The sequence below is a fragment of the Pieris brassicae genome, chromosome 2, assembly GCF_905147105.1.
Source record: "Pieris brassicae chromosome 2, ilPieBrab1.1, whole genome shotgun sequence".
Classification (NCBI taxonomy): domain Eukaryota; kingdom Metazoa; phylum Arthropoda; class Insecta; order Lepidoptera; family Pieridae; genus Pieris; species Pieris brassicae.
In genome coordinates this window covers 9,434,316-9,453,106 of record NC_059666.1, presented here as the reverse complement: position 1 = coordinate 9,453,106, position 18,791 = coordinate 9,434,316, and the positions used below count along the sequence as shown (strand labels likewise).

Genomic DNA, 18,791 nt, shown 5'->3' with positions numbered 1-18,791 from the left:
TGTTTTCCTTCACCGTTTGAGCGAATGTTAAATGCGCACATAGAAAGAATGTCCATTGGGGCACAGCCGGGGATCGAACCTACGACCTCAGGGATGAGAGTACATTGTGTTACCTAAATGAATAAATTAATTTAAATTTGAATAAATTTAAAATGTAAAATTGTGTAAATATGATTTATATTTTAGAAACCAGTTGAAGAATGGCCTATATGCGACTGTCTTATATCATTTCATTCGAAAGGATTTCCACTTGATAAAGCTATTCAGTATGAGAAGTTGAGGAAACCCTATGTAATAAATAATCTTCACATGCAGTATGATATTCAAGTAAGTTTAGAGACTTACCTCCCTGACCTCAGGGTTACGGTTCTCTTTAGGGCTCCTTAATATCTGTAAGGTATGGAAATAAATGTAAATATTGATTTAATTAGTTTTAATTGAGTTTAATAAGTGACGTCATACGGACACTTATATATCAGCTCATTTTTAATTCTCTTAGGAGGTTTATTATTAAATATGAAATCTAAATATACCGTAGAAAACTTGAAAAGTTAAATTGGGCATAGTGGTCGAATGCAGTACTGATTTTTAGATTGGTACATATTCTTAGAATGAGCGTTTACACACGGCTTAGTGTCGCTCGGGTGTAGGCAAATCCTACTCTAATTTCATTATCAACCCTATTGCTACTGTCGACGCGACGACAACGCTTTAAAGCAATATAGTATGTATATAGTATGTTGTGTTTTATGTTCAGGATCGCCGCAGAGTGTATGCTATTTTAGAAAATGAAGGAATTGAAATTCCAAGATATGCCGTCCTAGATAGAGATTCATCAGATCCTAAACGTAAGTTTTTAAATACCATTTTTAAACTTATTTCATAAAATCCGTTCTATTCTATTTATAAATATTATTATAAAATTATTCATCCAAATTAATTAGTTGAATGTTTCGTGATACTGTTTTAATATTTGCTTCGAGCAAGATTCAGAAACAAGACTAAGCGCCATGACTCGTGTATGTCAAAAACCATAATGTTTTTCTCATATTACGTACTGGTCACTGAGTTAGGGAACCAATCGAGCGTGTCTAATGTTGCTTTGTATATAAATATTATATTGTTACGAGTTGGGGGATCAGATCAGACGCAGTACATCTCTTCAAGGGTTTATTTTAATAAATTAACGAGGATGATGTGGAGAGATAGACTCATTTCCACACACCAAATACTGTCACTAATTTCTTCGCAATTTATCGGAGTTAATCTCCTAAAATTGATATAACGCTAGAAGTACCCACACTAGGATGCCCCAGGGTATAATTACACACCTTCACACAAGTCCGAATTTGGTGTTGCGAAGTTAAATGTATTTAATAATGTATTAATTTTTTCCTTTTGTAAATGTTTGAACCTTTTTGTATATAATATGTATTCCATCTTTGGCTATATATTTATTATAATTGTTTTTGTTATATATAATTTGTGTTCGCTGTAGTATTACGAAATAAATAAATAACAAGAGATAATAGATTTAAAATTATTTACGAAGTGCTTACAATGATGGAACGCATATAAAGATATCCTTCTTTGTCCGATAAAATTAGTTTAAATGTTTTATAGTCCGGTCAATTGATAATACGTTTTGTATTATCATAAAAGAATGTTTGATATAATATTACATACTTATATTGAATAACTAAATATGTTTTGACGTTCGGACTTACGTATAAACAATTGAATTGATTGTGTAGACCACGAGTTGGTGGAATCGGAGGATCACGTGGAAGTGAATGGTGTCGTGTTTAATAAGCCGTTCGTGGAAAAGCCAGTGTCGGCGGAAGATCACAATATTTACATTTACTACCCGACATCAGCAGGCGGCGGTAGCCAGCGACTGTTTAGAAAGGTATTTTATTGTTAATTAATTTAAAAAACTGATTTTCCAGCAATAATAATTGGTTTTAATGCATAATTTTCTTTTGGATTAATTTGGTTTCTATATACACGCAATATCATAGTACTTTACGTGATTTAAGGCAGTTTTTTGCCGAGCACCACCACTATGTGGTGCTCGGTAAACTGAAGTATTTCCGAATCAATTCGACTTAGGGTCTTTCAAGAAAAGAGAACGTGCAAATTCTTAAACAAGTCCTCTGGCATTAAGTAGCACTGCCGATAAGAGATACCCTCCATGGGTATCACTTAACGTCAGGTGAGCCTACTACCCCTTTGCCTTTCTGTGGGGCACAGCAAAAACTGCCCTAAAATGCTCAGGAACGACGGATGTTGATACGGTTGGTATTTTGTATTCGGCTTTGACGTCTGATGATGAAATTTGCCTGTAGGTAATAATCCGAACCAAAGAACTTTGAATCAAATTACCAATAACTCTATATAAGTTGCAATACCATGTTTTAAAATACAGTTTTATAAAATATCGAAATGATATTATATTAGAATGGATTAACATTAATAAATGTTGTAGATTGGAAGCCGCAGTAGTATTTATTCACCGGAATCTCGTGTGAGAAAAACTGGATCTTTTATATACGAAGATTTTATGCCTACTGATGGTGAGTCAAATTACCTTTATATATTATATTTTTTTTATTTATAAGGTATCATATAGCTACATATACGTATTATGAAAAAGAAAACATTTAGACAATATACATATCTAAAACAAATTACATTGATAAACAAAAATACTAAAAAAAGTCGATGATTATAAGGAAAACAACATTGGTCCTATTCTAGTAATTAATCTAAAATATTGTGTGTAGATAAATATGATCATTGACAAGATTTTAATGTCAATTTTCAACAGAAAAACTGTTTTCATTACATCTACTTCGGCCAACTTATTAGCTGTTTAAAACTGAAACTCGCACTGGCAACACTTAAAACTAAAAAAAATAATTAGTGTAAACTATATAACGACAGTGAAGGGCGTTATTGAGAGTTGTCCTTAAACGCATAGACGAAATATAATAATTTGAAAAAGAAAAAGTTTATTTCAGACTAGTGTTAGTAGTTAAGTACATAAAAAAGAATCTTATTTGAAGGCTATTCCGTATGGTCTGTTTTTTTTACTTTATTCATATCTTGCAAGCGATCCCAATTTGTAAACAAAAGAACGAATTTCTTAGAAAGTTCGTATGCATGATGCCGACAGTCGAGTCTAGGATAATAAAGCGACAAAAGAACGTACACAGCTACGCAGTTTTTTCTAATTTTAGGAACTTGAAAAGTATTTTATTACTAAATTTTTGTCATTATTGAGAGTGGGTGCAATGTTATGTAGAGTATATCATTGTATGGAAGATAAACTAAACCAACCAATTGATTTGACGGTTTACGGAGTTCGTCATTAAAGAGAGACGTTATTTCATGGAATTTACACTATATCCAAACCTTCTTTGTGAATCATTCCAAATATTGGTGAAAACAGCTTAAAAGTTTTTGAGTTTATTGCGAGCAATATACAAATATATAGTAATATGCATAAGAGACTTATAAAGTGGCTTAATATAGGTAAGATAATTTCAAAACTGGGTTCTCTAGACACAGAGATTACCCTCTACCCCACAAACTTTTTGTGCTTATAATTTTAGTATAGATTAATTAATTAATATAAATTTAGCTTAGTTATAACTAATATTACGCGTACAAATACTCTTTAAAAGCTAATTATGATAAAGAATGTAGTATGTCACGTACTTTGTAGGCACAGATGTAAAAGTCTACACGGTAGGCCCGGATTATGCCCACGCCGAAGCGCGCAAGAGCCCAGCTCTGGATGGCAAAGTTGAACGCGATTCTGAGGGCAAGGAAATCCGATATCCTGTTATATTGTCCAATCAAGAGAAATTAATATCTAGAAAAGTCTGTCTGGCCTTTAAGCAGACGGTTTGCGGGTTCGACCTGTTGAGGTACGTTATCAATAAAACTGAATTGTTACTAAATATATCTATATGTTCTCTTCTTTGAATAAAAGTAAAATAAATCAGTGGCGCTACGCGCGCTTTTTAGGTTTGGGTCTCAGGTTACTGTATCTGTTTCACGATCATTTGTTAATCTAATAGGCATGTAGGTGATCAGTCTTCTGATCTGTCGACGGTTTCCTCACGATTTTTCCTTCACCGTTCGAGCGAATGTTAAATGCCAATGTGAAAGAATGTACGCAAGGGCAATTAATGTATATAAACAATACTTTTTTCATATTTTTTTTCTTTAAGTTGAACTGATATTATTTCGTAATAACAAACACTTTTCAGCATTCCTGTACCGAAAGTTTTGTTTAATATTATATATTAGTTCTCTGTTGTTTTCCTTGGCATGTTTGCGCTGTCTGTGTACCTAGCACTTAACTTTGTTTAAAATAGATAGCGTGCCTAGGCTACAAAGGCAAACGTGAAAACATTTTTCTTATTATCTGGAACGGTTGAAAATAAATGATTTTTAACAAACTGTAATTTATTACTTGTTTTGTATGTTGATGCCTCTTAACATCGTTTTTTGGGGGTCCTCTTTTGGGGTTTACGTAAAAAGTCTCCTCAGTCTCCCGTATCCGTCATTGTCCTATTCTTTTATCCAATAAACAACACCAAAGCTACACCGAAACATATTATGAGGCGCTTTTGAATGTAACTTAATATTCTTACGGTGTACTTGTTACCAAAGAATTATTGAATTTAAGAGTTACTGACCATAATAAGTCACAGTAAAACTCTTTACAGGGCCAATGGCAAATCGTTTGTATGCGACGTAAACGGATTTTCATTCGTAAAAAATTCAAATAAGTATTACGATGACTGCGCAAAAATTCTTGGAAATATGATATTAAGAGAATTGGCTCCAACATTGCATATACCATGGTCGGTGCCTTTTCAACTTGACGATCCTCCAATAGTCCCCACGACGTTTGGAAAAATGATGGAATTACGATGTGTGGTAGCTGTTATAAGGCATGGAGATAGGACCCCTAAGCAGAAGATGAAGGTCGAAGTTAGACATCCTAGGTTAGTGTGTTTCCTGTTATATATGCAGTTCTTAATTTTTTAGTCGTTATAATTTAAATATGTATATTCTTCTGTTGTGTGACTTAGACGGTAAAAAGGATTTTGTAGAAAAAGTTTGAAAAATATCATTAATTAAAATGACTACCAAAAGTTTAGAATATTAGCAATTAAAACATCTAGAGAATATTTGCAATACTAAAGAAGCTTTAATTTGAATTAAGATAGATAAATTTCTTTAAAAGTTGAATAATGATCTTCAGATTCTTTGAAATCTTCGAAAAGTATGACGGCTTCAAACGCGGTCATGTGAAATTAAAAAAGCCAAAACAGTTACAAGAGATCCTTGATATTGCGCGTGCGTTGCTTGCTGATATTCACACACGTCACGCTGACCCGGAAATAGAGGAGAAGCAGGGGAAATTGGAACAGCTCAAGAGCGTGCTTGAAATGTAGGTAGACTCCAGTGATGACATCTCTAACAGAATGTTCCCCCTATAACCAATTTTAAATAACCCTTTGTACACTTGGTTTCAAGAGTAGTTTTCAATCTTGGATGGGTTTTACATATTTCAGTTCTATAGATTGTATTTTTTTTAAGAAAAAAAAACCTTGTATAACGTACACTCTAAATGTGCCCCCTGGACATCTTGAGTCCTTCTATATTTGAGCGGGACACCACAGAGTTGGCATCACTAGCAAGTGAAGTGTGATGCCAATAATATAAATTTGACAGCTGACAGTTGACAGTTATAGTCAAGTGTTTCAAGACAACTTCACGTTAATATGTTTGACAACATATTATTTATCTTAAAACACATAAGTAGTGCCTTCCTGAAAGCCGAACACATAAACAAACACTTTACTTCATTATATACATTTACGATTAATAGATTAAAGAAACACATGTTATCAGATTGTTTTTGCATACAGTTTTAATCTTATTATCTGATAATAATCACATCTCGGATAAATATTTATCTATCACTTTGAAAGTGGCCTCTATTACAATTTCAGCACTTTCTGTAAAAAGTACATTGAAAAATTACATCTTTACTAAACACCATAATTTCAAAGCAACAAGGTATTGACGGTATTATATAAATAAATGTACCATATCAGATAGGATGATTCAGAGTCGAGATTTAGCGCTAAGTATGGCTCTCATATGTCAATTCTAATATATTTTGACATACGTCATATAACATAGTCATTAATCTGAATGTTAACTTTTAAATATGTAGTCCATATAATTAAAACTGGTTGTTGATACCAATATAGCGTGTTGAATACATTTAGTATAACTTAACAAATGTGAGATCGGGTAGGCCTCATTGTACATACCCGAACCTAATCCAGAAGGTACTAGAGAAGGCATGTATGGTGAGGTATGTCAGGTCAGTAGCAAATGAAGAACCATGGTATCAATCACAGCGCTAAATCCAAAAGCTATATTTTCAGTTCTTAATACGGGCAGAGTTTACGTATACTAAACTGAGACCAAATTTACCGGTCAATAAACGTCGTTAAAAATACATACTTATTGTCGTTGACGATATTTTGTTATAAGGTACGGTCATTTCTCGGGGATCAACCGCAAAGTCCAGATGAAGTACCAGCCCAGAGGCAGACCTCGAGGCTCCTCGTCGGACGACGGTAACGCCCCCGCACCCGCTACATCCGCTACACCCGCTGACGGTCCGCATGCATACACTCCTGCAATAGATTTATTTGCATTTTAATTTAAGTTATATTCAACCACTTGTGTGGTTCTGGGTGAAATGATTGTTTCGGGTTGGATATCCAAGTTAGATTTACCTAACCTAAGACATGTGTTTGGCCCATTGGTGAACTCAATGGTTCAGTGAAATATCCATTGCACGAATACCATATTTAGTTTTAGTTTAGTAGATTGGGAATAGCCTTGAAGTTTCATAGTCACATGCCAAAAAATCCAGTTTTAATAAAGGAAAAAAAATTACTTAATTTGCTCCTGTTTAATGTCATGTATGCGATTTTCATTCAATAAAGATGTATAGATAATCATAACGTCTATTTGGAATCGTATACTATAATAGCTGTGTTTTGTACTATTGTCCAACGAATCAATGTGACAAAACATTGTTTAACTAATGAGGGTTTATAGTAAGTTATATAGGTTCCTAATAAGTGAAATGTATTAAAATTTAAATTAAAAATGGATGTAAAAAATCGAGGAATCCTTGGACATGTTGGAAATAGGTTTTGAGTAATATACATATACCTACAAGTGCGAGTAATATTTAGTAGGTTGTGCTGGTGAACCATCGCTAGTGCTGATACTCAAGTGGGGGGGAGAACTGACCCCCGCCGGAAGGATACAGGCGGAAGAACTAGGCCGGATGTTCCGGTGCATGTACCCGGGTGGACAGGGCAGACATATTCCGGGTGAGTTACTTTGAAACTCCGCTTTGGGTGTATGAGGTTTCTGCTGATGTTAAAGCTGAGATTGGAATCCTAGGGTGATATTCAGAAACTTTAATAAGGGCTAAGTGTGACTCCCGTCTGTCAAAAACGTATTCGATTTTGACATAAGGAAATCATAGGCGTCCTAAATCTAATTTCAAGAGCTGTCAAAATTGTCATTTTTTTAATGAATTTTAGCATATTTTACAGTGCTTAAGACGAGGTTATCACTTAAGTTATGAATTACATTATGGACCATGGTCTCATCTCTTTCTTGATTTAAAAGTTATTGTTGTGGCCTTTATACTGTTGTTACTAACGATTATATCCTATGAAACGTTACAGAAATGGACAATATACTTATTAATTGTTAATAATACATTGGTTTATGTGTAATTGTTACCCCAGACATTGCGACTACGGAATTTAATAAGGTCGTAACCACCACTTATGTTTCCTTTAAAATTGATGACGTGACAACGTCTAATGTACGCTGGCTGCACGCACGAAAAAGCCCGATTCATTGTCCCGTTACGCTCATTGTACGCTTGCGCCGCATGTATCATCCACTCGATTGGTCTATGCGTCGTTCTTAGTATCCAAACAAAATATTGATAACTCAATAAAAATGATTATATTTATAAAAGTATGGACTCATTTTTTCAATGTTTTGTTATGACGATGTCACGTTAAACTATCGTCTGTAAACCGAATTTACAGACAACCATTTTTTTTTGGGACAGGACGCAAACGCGCAGGAGGCTCACCTGATGTGAGTGATAACCACAGCCCATAGACACTCACAAAGGCGAGTGCGTTTAAAACCGGCCTTTAAAATTCTCTACAGTACCGAAATTCTGAAACTGACTAAGAATGCAATTAAGAAAACACTTGTTAAACGGAATTTGAAGCTATGTATTATTATTATAAACTTATAATTATTTACATAATTTAAATTTTCGTCCGACGTTTCGCGTGCTTTACAGCGTGCGTGGACACATAATTATTTACATAATTTAAATTTTCTTCCGACGTTTCGCGTGCTTTACGGCGTGCGTGGACACGGTGAAAGTGTTTTCTTAATGTGTAAAAGCTATGTCAACAAAAGACAATAAGAATGCAATTGTTTTGATAGGTTAGCTAAATTAAAAAAAAATTGTGACTACCAAATATTGTACTGTAGACTACCATATATTGAGTTGTTTTAAAATATATTAATGTCTAGGTGAGGCTGGTACGCAAGGCCTAGGCCTCCTTCGCCTCCACTCGACGTTTCGACACGATCTCAAAATATACGCATCAGATGAGGGCCGAGTTCAGATGACGGCAGCGGCTTTCGCCAAGGGTCTGCTGGCGTTAGAAGGCGAATTGACTCCGATACTCGTGCAGATGGTGAAATCAGCTAACACCAATGGTCTTTTGGATAATGATTGCGATTCATCGAAAGTTCAGAATATGTGAGTCAAATTAAGTCTTTTAAAACCTTAATGCTTTTACTTTTAATTGCCAGTTTTAAATCAAGAGCGTAGAAGAGACGGTAAGAACTGGCAATAAACACTCTGTCACTCTTTTAAATCTGGAGGAGGCATCGTGCTTCTCGCTCCTCCTTGCTCCTACACTTAAAGCAATAATGAACAATAAATAAGACGTATTCAATAAAATTGAGCAGTGTTGCCCTAGTGGCTTCAGCGGGCGACTCTCATCCCTCAGGTCGTAGGTTGAGTCCAAGCTGTGCACCAATGGATTTTCTTTCTATGTGCGCAGTTACCATTAGCTCGAACGGTGAAGGAAACCATCGTAAGTAAACCGACTTGCCTTAGACCTAAAAAGTCAACGACGTGCGTCACGCACAGAAGGCTGATCACCTACTTCCCTATTCGATTAACAAATGATCACGAAACACATACAGAAATCTCAGGCCCAGATCTAAAAGGTTGTAGCGTCATTGATAAAATTCAATAAAAATATTTATATATTTTCAAGATTCTAATAGGTATACTTGTAAATTGCCGACAACTTCTTTTTTTTTGGCCGTATATAAAAATGCGTGTAATAAAAAAATTCAGTATTTTCGATGGCGAAGCGATCGTTCCGGCTGGGACAAAACATTCATCGGACATACAAAAATATTTAACGATATATCCCAGCCATACTAAAATTCTTGCTGAGTTATTGCATAGTCTAGCCGTAAATGCTACCAGTCACGTCCTTGCAGATATTTATTTTTGTGAAAAATAGCCCGTCTAGGAGCCCCCCCTTAACATCTGTGCTATAGGTGCGGAAAAGCTGGACACAAATCTGTCACATGTGACGATGCACCACATTGCGTTGTATGTGCGAGCGAGAACATGCCGGCGATCACGTGTTGGGTGCAAGAAATTGCAACCCTACTGTAAAGACTTGTAAGGCGATTGCAATGTAATGAAAGGTTGCTTTAGCAGCCAGTCACGGGGTCTCTTGGTAGAATGCTTACGCGACCCCAAGTTACCCCAACAGTGACCTGATTGGTGGGAGGGGTTTAGTGGGTAGGGCTTTTAGAGCGAGTCCCACACTCAGTGCGGAAATGCATTCCCCTCATTAAAAAAAAAAACAAAAGGAGCCCCTTAACAGTATAATTCTGCAACGAATTATGACCAACTCGCCAGCCAGTATTGAACTCTGCGTCCTCAGCTCACACTTTGTATGAGTAAAAAGAGCGCAAAAATTTCAGATAGTGAATTTTCCTCGTCCCCCTATCAAAATATACATGTCTGTCCTGCTATTAGTAGGAGGCTGGGACCTGGATGGTTTGTGTATAATTTTGTGCTCGAAAATCAAACCTAAAAATAATTTTACGAACAATTATGTACAAAGAAATTGTTTGATTCTCAAAATAATTAAGTACATGACAATTGTAGAGGCAAGGGCGGCAAAAACTATACCTTAAAATTTCTAAATCTCCCTCTGATTATATACAAAAAACTTAATATTTTCCGAAAACATAGACGAATAGTGAGGTCTCTATTGTCTATGTTTTAGGCAGAGGAGAAAAATTCGCCTGACATACCAAATTTGGCAATTTTTTAAAATACTTTTTATATTTAGGGCCAAAGCCCGCCTCCATGAAGCGATGCAAGCAGACCGCGAGTTCACTCCAGAAGACAGGGCTCGTATTAATCCATGTTCCTCATTAAGTATAAACGCTGCTATGGACTTCGTTAAGAATCCTGTAAGATGCTGCGCACACGTGCATACATTGATACAGCAGTTGGTGAGAATTGTTTTGACGAAGAAGGACGATCCTAAAACTAAAGGTATTTTATAGATTTTTTAAATTAATAACATTTGCCTTCACTGAGACATCATGGAACATTACGATCTAGTCTTACTTGAATGAATGAAGCCTTTCTTTCAAACAATAAAGTTCTTACAACTTATGACTAATGTAATGAATTTACATATTTAATATTATAATTAATTGAACACAATCTTCCTCGGTGTTTGCTTGAAATCAAACTCAAAATTACTTTATTCATATAGAAGTCAGAAAAGATTTTTAATTGATTTCAAATTTACATTTACTATCAGTTCGCAAGTCAAAGGCGTAGAGCAAATCGATCCCAAGGATTAGGATAAATTAAATATATGAAAGCTTTATTGATTAATTTACGTTCATGCGATTGATTGACAAGATTTTTAATACCATTTCTAATTATTTATTAACTTTAGTAAACTGTTATTTTCAATTTATGTGTTAGCTTTATAAAAATCCGTAATTCTAGGCAAGTGTCTATGACGTACCATGTAATAAAGACTAGATCAAGGGTTGGAAATTAAACACTCCAATAATTTCGTGATTCACTATAATTCACCTCACTAATATTACATAAAATTTTAGCTGTAGGAGTACGAAATAAATAAATAAATGATTACACAAAGTAAAAAAATATAAAACTGTATCACTATGCGCGCTTATCGAAAAAGTCTTAAGAATATGTTTATATATTTCTTTAAAAAAATAGATTTAAATTCATTAAATATTAAAAGGTAACACACTTGAACAAACATCAAGGTTTTTACGTGTTATTTATCACTCTTAAATTAAGCAAATATCAAATTTAGATAAAAAACAGTATCCGACGAAATTAAACTTCAAGAAAGTATTAGGATTAGACGGGCGAAGAGATATTATTTACAAACATACATCGTCGTTTCGACTAATCTGTGACTTTATCAATTTATTATAATCTAAAATTGACTGTTCCAAACTGTAATTCCAAATTTGAAAAAGTTTTTAAATGAGGTTACATATACATATATTTTAAAAGACTATTATAGAAATAGAAGCGTTCCAATTTTAAATTTTCCCACCATAACATTAAACGTTAAAATTGTTGCCCATTGGAAAATATGATTTGTTTACATTTCCAAGCACGCTTTGTAAATGTACTAAAATTTTCGGAAACCCTTAAAATCTATCAAAATCGGTCCCGCTTTTAAAATATATAAATAATGTTGTCACTTATAAAAAAAAATCTTATTATTTAGTTAAGATAAGATATGGTGATGTGGGGACAACTGTCGACGTGTGAAAATTACGAGTCGCGAGTCAGTTGTCTCCGGGCCCCGTTGCGCTTAGACGAGTGTTAGGCAATAAATAATAGTCACGTAATTACTCGTTTAATTTAATCCTGGCCCATAAGGAGATGACTCAACAGTGATAAAGTTTATTCATACTTATATATACGTAATTGTATAAATTTAATATTCCAGACACAATACTATACCATGGCGAAACATGGGAGCTAATGGGTCGAAGATGGGGCAAAATCGAAAAGGATTTTTGTACTAAACACAAATCTTTCGACATATCTAAAATCCCAGATATATACGACTGTATCAAGTACGATCTGCAACACAATCAGCACACATTACAATTTGACCTGGCCGAGGAACTGTATATGTACGCGAAGTACTTGGCTGATATTGTTATTCCACAGGTAAAAAATCTTGTAGCTCAACACCACTGTGTATATTAAAATTACTAAATTACGTAGACTAAGCGTTGTTAATGCAGTTTTTACCGCTTACCAACACCAAGTGGGATCGTTGAATATATCCGAACCAATTCGCCTTAGGGTCCTTAATAACAATGTGTAATGTGTGTGCGTATACTTGTGTACACACGTAAGAAGCCTCCTAGTTATAAAATTACTAAATTACGTAGACTAAGCGTTTTTAATGCAGTTTTTGCCGTTTTCCAATCAACACCAAGTGGGATCGTTGAATATATCCGAACCAATTCGCCTTAGGGTCCTTAAAAAAATGTCTGCGTGTACTAGTGTACACACGTAAGTGAAACTTCTTTATGACCTTATTTTTCGAAAAATGATCTACTATATGAAACTTTACAGAAATTAAATAAAGTTAAAATAGATAAAGTTTAACAAAAGGCTTTAATTATCATAGACATGAATAGAAATAATACAATTATTTCATTTTACCTTATTACTAGTAATATTATTACAGAATTTCATTAATTGTAATTAAATTATTAGTATCGTTGTTTTATATTTTGTTATTAATGGCTTCGAATCTCTATGAATCAACCGCGGTAGAGACAAGAAAAATATGGCGCGTAACGGAAAAATGTAACGAAATTTTTTTTTACAACGCCGGTAAAGAAGTTTCACTTCAAACATACCCATTCATAAAAGCCCGGAAACGCACTTGTGGTATCACTTATCTGATGAGCCTGCCCGTTTGCCCCCTGTAATTTCTTTTTACATAATAATTATATTTTGTTATAATAAAAACCTCCTAAGTAAGGTTCAGGTATTAATAAGTTTAATATGTACAGGCGTCAATATTATTGATTAAATAAATTCGATTGCAGGAGTACGGCTTGACGATGCAAGAGAAGTTAACGATAAGCCAAGGTATCTGTACGCCGTTGTTGAAGAAGATTCGCGCAGATCTCCAGAGGAATATTGAGGAATCGGGTGAAGAGAATGTCAACAGGCTTAACCCAAGGTATGGAACAATTTCAGAAGTATAGTCAAAGACTGCTACGGACGGACATCGGAGGGACTACTCATATTTGGTCGTAAAAACCGATAGTCGTAACAGCCGATGACGTTGTTATTTAAGCACCTATTACATAGAATTGAGCCGGGATTTTGGTCAATATAACCGGTATGTTGTTCTAAACGATGTCGTCGTAAACGGTATTGACTGTATTTCCCACTCAGGGTCTTTCACAGAGGCTGGCAACTGCTTCTGGCATTGTGAGTCCGGCATTATTATTATCTTCATAAATATATAATATAAATAAAAGTATCTTATAAATATTATGTCGAATTAATAACCTACGGTTTATTTGAAGTCGGTTAATAATGATGTTGATTTGTTTAATGTGTATTAATAATAATAAAGCCTTATTTTGTTTCCATTTCAAATGTTGTTAGTATTTACGAAGTATGTAGAGAGTGGCAGGGCACGTAGCCCGTTATACAGTTGACAGATGATTTAAAACAGTAACCCAATGGACTGGTTCAAAAGGAAAACGGTCTCACGGTCGGGGGCCACATCTTAGAGTAGTAAAATCCTATAAATTTATAAACATATATATAATTGTATTTGTATAATGTATGTCAATAAGATGAATAAAGGCTTATTATTATTATTATTTAATGTTAGTAGTAATATGTTAGTGGTCTGTGGGTATGGAACCCTTTTGGGTAAAGGCCTCCTCCGACCCTCTTCCAGGTGACTATCTTTGCCAATAGTTTGCCAGCATTTTCCTGCTACCGTCTTTTTGGCCTGCTGCTCGTTCTGGGAGGTCCCTTCCATTGTGTTGAAATAAATTTAATTTATATTTAATGGATGTCAAAAACGATTTTGACATACGAAGGTCATACTTAGCGAAATATTTTTGACTTTGAATCTTACTTTTTAAGTGTATATAGGTGTTCATCGGTAGTGGGATAATATATAATGATATTATAATTAGAATTTATTGTAGGTACAGTCACGGCGTATCGAGTCCGGGTCGTCACGTGCGTACGCGTCTGTACTTCACGAGCGAGAGTCACGTGCACTCGCTCTTAACTGTACTGAGATTCGGCGGACTGCTCGATGTAAGTATTTGACTATAATAAATCCAAATATACTTATTTATTTTATTTATGTACACTTCGTTACACTACAATATAAAAATATAAAAAATTGAACATAATTAAATCAAAAGGAGGGCAACTGGCGGCCTTATCGCTTTCGAGCGATCTCTTCCAGGCAACCACTGTAAGTGAAGAAAGAAAGCAAAATGTATAAAATTACATAAGATAGGCAAGTAGTGCAAAAATACGTGTTATACACATTTATTAAGACAAAACTAAAAAGATGATACATTAAAAATAAAAAGTAAAAAGACTATGTGTCTTTCCAATTTTTCAATCACGATAATTTAAGATAAGTCTCACGTCAGTTAGTAAGAAAGTTAGGGATACGATGTGGACAGGTAATGTTTGTACAGAAGAAATTTAAAGGAAGATAGAGAAGGAGCTAAGCGAATAGAGTCGGGAAGTGAATTCCATACCCTCACTGCAGAGACCTTAAAGGAATCGCCAAGAAAGAAATATACTGTTTTATTTACCAAAAATGTCTTATTTATTTAGAAAAACTAGCAGCAAAGCTTTACCGGATATCGCGTATTTTGGTAATTTGGAGATCTCACGTGATATTTTAGTCAATTTGCAGAAAGTCATAATGCTCAATATATTGATAAATATTTTATAAAATGTGGCCAGGAGACATCATAATATGTTGTGTTTGGTCCGATTTGGTCTTTCTAGAATAAATTTGACAAAAGAGATTACGACTTTACATTCAATTAGCTAGCCTATACAATCATTATGGCTAATAAGTAATATTATATTGACTTAATTTTCTACAACACAAGTGAATAGTTACACTAAGGTAATGTTTATTAACAGTCTTAGTGTTCTATAATGTTATGACACTATGTTCGTGTGTGCGTGATTCCGCACTTGCGCTTAGATTCACTACACTAGGTTTATTAACTCAGGGATTGGTCCTCTTTAGGCGTCTTGTTACTGTTGTATCAAGTCGTTGGTTTTCCTAAGCATTCACAGGATTAAGTATCCCGTTTAAGTTAGAGCTTAGACGAACCGTTTCGCCGTATTTAGGACTATCCACATTAAGATACAACAAAAAAAAACGTGTGAAACAGTGACAGCGGTATTATTGTGTGTGCAGTTTTGTTGAGTTACCCAGTAAACTCAGAGTGATTCCCAACAGGAAGTGTATTTAGTGCCTTATAAAGGTACTGTGAACCACATATATTGGAGATTCTTTCGACACATCCCGAATTACTGAGTAAACTAGAAAAATCTATGCGACACATTCTATGAATCATTTTTAAAATACCTTCATATTCCTTTGTCCACATAAATAGAAACATTCAAACACGACAGTCAACGTCATTGTTAAATCTGACTTTTGGCAACTGACATCTGACAGCGGCACTATTGCCATACCTAGTAGACCTATTGGCTGGATACAAGGATTTTGGACCAAATTATTTTAACATAATCTTTTAATTATTCCTACATTAGGATTTGAGTAGAAACCATAATAATGGATTGCCGTAGGTGTTTAAAAATTGCATCTGATACGGAAGGCATCAAATGTACCTCCTGCCTAGCATGGTTGCATTTCTATTGTGCTGAATTGACGGAATTAGACTTTAAGAAAATTTTACCTATGAACAGAATAAAATGGAAGTGTTCTGCATGTAAGACTAAAAGGAAAACTGCGACCACCTCACCTACATTTCCCACGGGTTCGCCCTTGAATGTGGATACGGAGGCTTTGACTAAATATATGGACTCAAAATTTGCAAACTTAAGTCAACAGTGGCGTGATGATCTTAACTCTGCTATCTTGGAGGTTTCGCGAACATTCAGGAACGATATAAGCGCCCTAGAAAATCGCATGAGCACATGGGAAGAAAGGGTAGCTCAAGTAGAATCAGCGGCTGTCATGAGCTCCTCTACCCTGCCATCCAACTACATAGAAGAAAATGCGTCACTACGTCACGAGCTTGAAACCTTGCGTAACAGGCTCGACCACTTCGATTAAGCCTCTAGAAATTGCAACGTTGAGATTCAAAATGTGCCCGAAAGTAAAGGTGAAAACCTTATGCAGCTCTCTTTTACACTCAGCAACATTTTAAACGTCGAATTAAAAGACTCTGACATAAAAACTGTACACCGCGTTGCGCCCGGTGTACCTGCGTGTCGCCCAAAAATATTAAACTGCAGTTGACAACTCGCAGAAAACGTGATGATTTTATCGCGGCCGCGCGTGTGCGTGGCACTCTATCAGTTGATCAATTGCTTGGTGCATCTGCGGCAGTGTCTGGCGTTACAAACAATAATCGATTCTACGTCAATGAGCACCTTACCCTGAAAAATAAAATACTTTTCAGTAAGGTCAGGCAACTCGCTAAGGAAAAAGGGTACAAGTATGTATGGGTAAAAAACCTTTGTATGTTTGTCAGAAAAACTGATGAAGCTAAAGCCATCCAAGTGCGATCCAATGATGATCTAGCCAAATTAGTATGACTATATTCCCGTTTGTATAGCTCACATATTTTTTATATTGTATTCAAATTTTCTATATTTTTTGTTAGAATCTTGATCTTTAAATATTCTTTAACTGCGGTGTGGAGTGCGAAACTGGATTTTTCTATAATTTTCACCTTGTTTCCTATCTTTCATATTTTTGACTATGGATAATGGCTCAAAATACCATATCTATTTACTATCAAAACTGTGGAGGCATCAAGAGTAAAATAGATAAACTCAAAAATAGTATTCTTCTTAGCAACTTTGATGTTATTGTTCTGGTTGAGACTTGGTTGGTGGATTCTGTCTTTGATGGAGAGTTGCATTCGGGTGGTTATGATGTATTTCGACGGGACAGAAACCTCCAATTCTCTCGTAAAAAAGGTGGCGGTGGAGTTTTAGTTATGGTAAAAAGAGGAATTAAATCTATCAGATTGACTGAGTTTGAAGCCCCGGATTTGGAGGAAATATACATTCACTTGCCATCTCATGCTGGTCTCCTCCTGACTGCTTGTTACTTTTCTCCCGTTACTCATACCTCTGCATACTTAAAATTATTTCAAAAACTGCATGACATACACGCCAGTGCTCGATTTTCTAATTACATAATTACAGGTGACTTTAATTTACCTTATCTCATCTGGTCATCCTCTCCAGATACCCTACTACAATCTGCAAATACTGAGTCATCGAAATTGTTGTTGCATATCATGTCTTTTATGAATTTATTATTTTACCAGTATTTGAACCTCAAACTCACTCGGATGGAGACGCTGTGTACACAGTTGAAGAGAGCCTTTCCAGTGACTCTCAGATCCTTGTGCATAACTTGTATTTCAATGTAGACGAGATCAGCAAGGAACTATATTTGCTTGATCCGAGTAAAGGTCCTGGTCCAGATCAAATTAGACCAGTTTTTCTAAAGCATACACATCGTTCATTGTGTGTCCCTTTACAGATTATATTCAATAAGTGTATGTCCAGTGGCACTTTTCCTGATTGCTGGAAATTATCTTATATAACGCCTACCTTTAAGACTGGTGAAAGGAGTGATGTCGAAAATAACCGACCGATTTCAATACTTTCTGCAATCCCTAAGATCTTGGAAAGATTAGTTCACCGACGAATTTATTCCAGCCTAAGGCACGTTATTATAGACCAACAGCACGGATTCGCAGCTGGTAAATCTACTCTCTCTAACCTTGTTTTTACTAATTATATTTTTAGCGGTTTAGATAATAAACATCAGATAGACACAATCTACACGGACTTTCAGAAGGCTTTTGATAAGGTTGACCATATGATGCTTTTACAAAAGCTGTTTTTTAATGGTATTAAGGGCAATCTTTTAAGATGGTTTACGGCATATCTATCTAATCGTGTTCAATCAGTGGTAATAAATGGATTTACTTCTTCTCAAATAGGAGTGACTCAATCCTTGGACCGTTGCTCTTTTATTTATTTATCAACGACTTATCTAAATGTTTTTTACACTGCAAGTACTTGTTATACGCAGACGACTTAAAGTTATATAAAACAGTAGTTGCACTTTCTGATGTGGAACTTATTCAGGAAGATCTCGATAGGCTAGATGACTACTGCAAAATAACAAATTATTCTTAAAATACAGTAAATGTCAGCATATCGTGTTTACAAGGAAAATACATAAAACAATCACGGCCAACTTCACCCTTGG

General features: G+C 35.1%; 1 protein-coding gene across 13 annotated transcripts in view; it reads left to right on the top strand.

The window, feature by feature from the left end:
* Positions 1-18,791, top strand: part of LOC123717343 (inositol hexakisphosphate and diphosphoinositol-pentakisphosphate kinase) — a 38,232-nt gene that overhangs the window by 3,158 nt on the left and 16,283 nt on the right. For 9 of the 13 annotated variants that reach the window (XR_006754812.1, XM_045673341.1, XM_045673318.1 and 6 more), the window contains 14 exons: positions 187-327; positions 758-848; positions 1,755-1,909; positions 2,489-2,576; positions 3,731-3,935; positions 4,743-5,024; positions 5,285-5,473; positions 6,592-6,719; positions 7,308-7,448; positions 8,692-8,923; positions 10,551-10,759; positions 12,219-12,445; positions 13,342-13,478; positions 14,470-14,584. Coding sequence is in view for 12 of the 13 variants with exons in the window: in XM_045673341.1 (XP_045529297.1) it covers positions 187-327; positions 758-848; positions 1,755-1,909; positions 2,489-2,576; positions 3,731-3,935; positions 4,743-5,024; positions 5,285-5,473; positions 6,592-6,719; positions 7,308-7,448; positions 8,692-8,923; positions 10,551-10,759; positions 12,219-12,445; positions 13,342-13,478; positions 14,470-14,584 (2,340 nt within the window). In the remaining variant the exon portion in view is untranslated. The remainder of the gene's footprint in view (positions 1-186; positions 328-757; positions 849-1,754; positions 1,910-2,488; positions 2,577-3,730; positions 3,936-4,742; positions 5,025-5,284; positions 5,474-6,591; positions 6,720-7,307; positions 7,449-8,691; positions 8,924-10,550; positions 10,760-12,218; positions 12,446-13,341; positions 13,479-14,469; positions 14,585-18,791) is intronic. The other 4 variants (XM_045673359.1, XM_045673294.1, XM_045673333.1 and 1 more) reach the window with 3 other exon arrangements.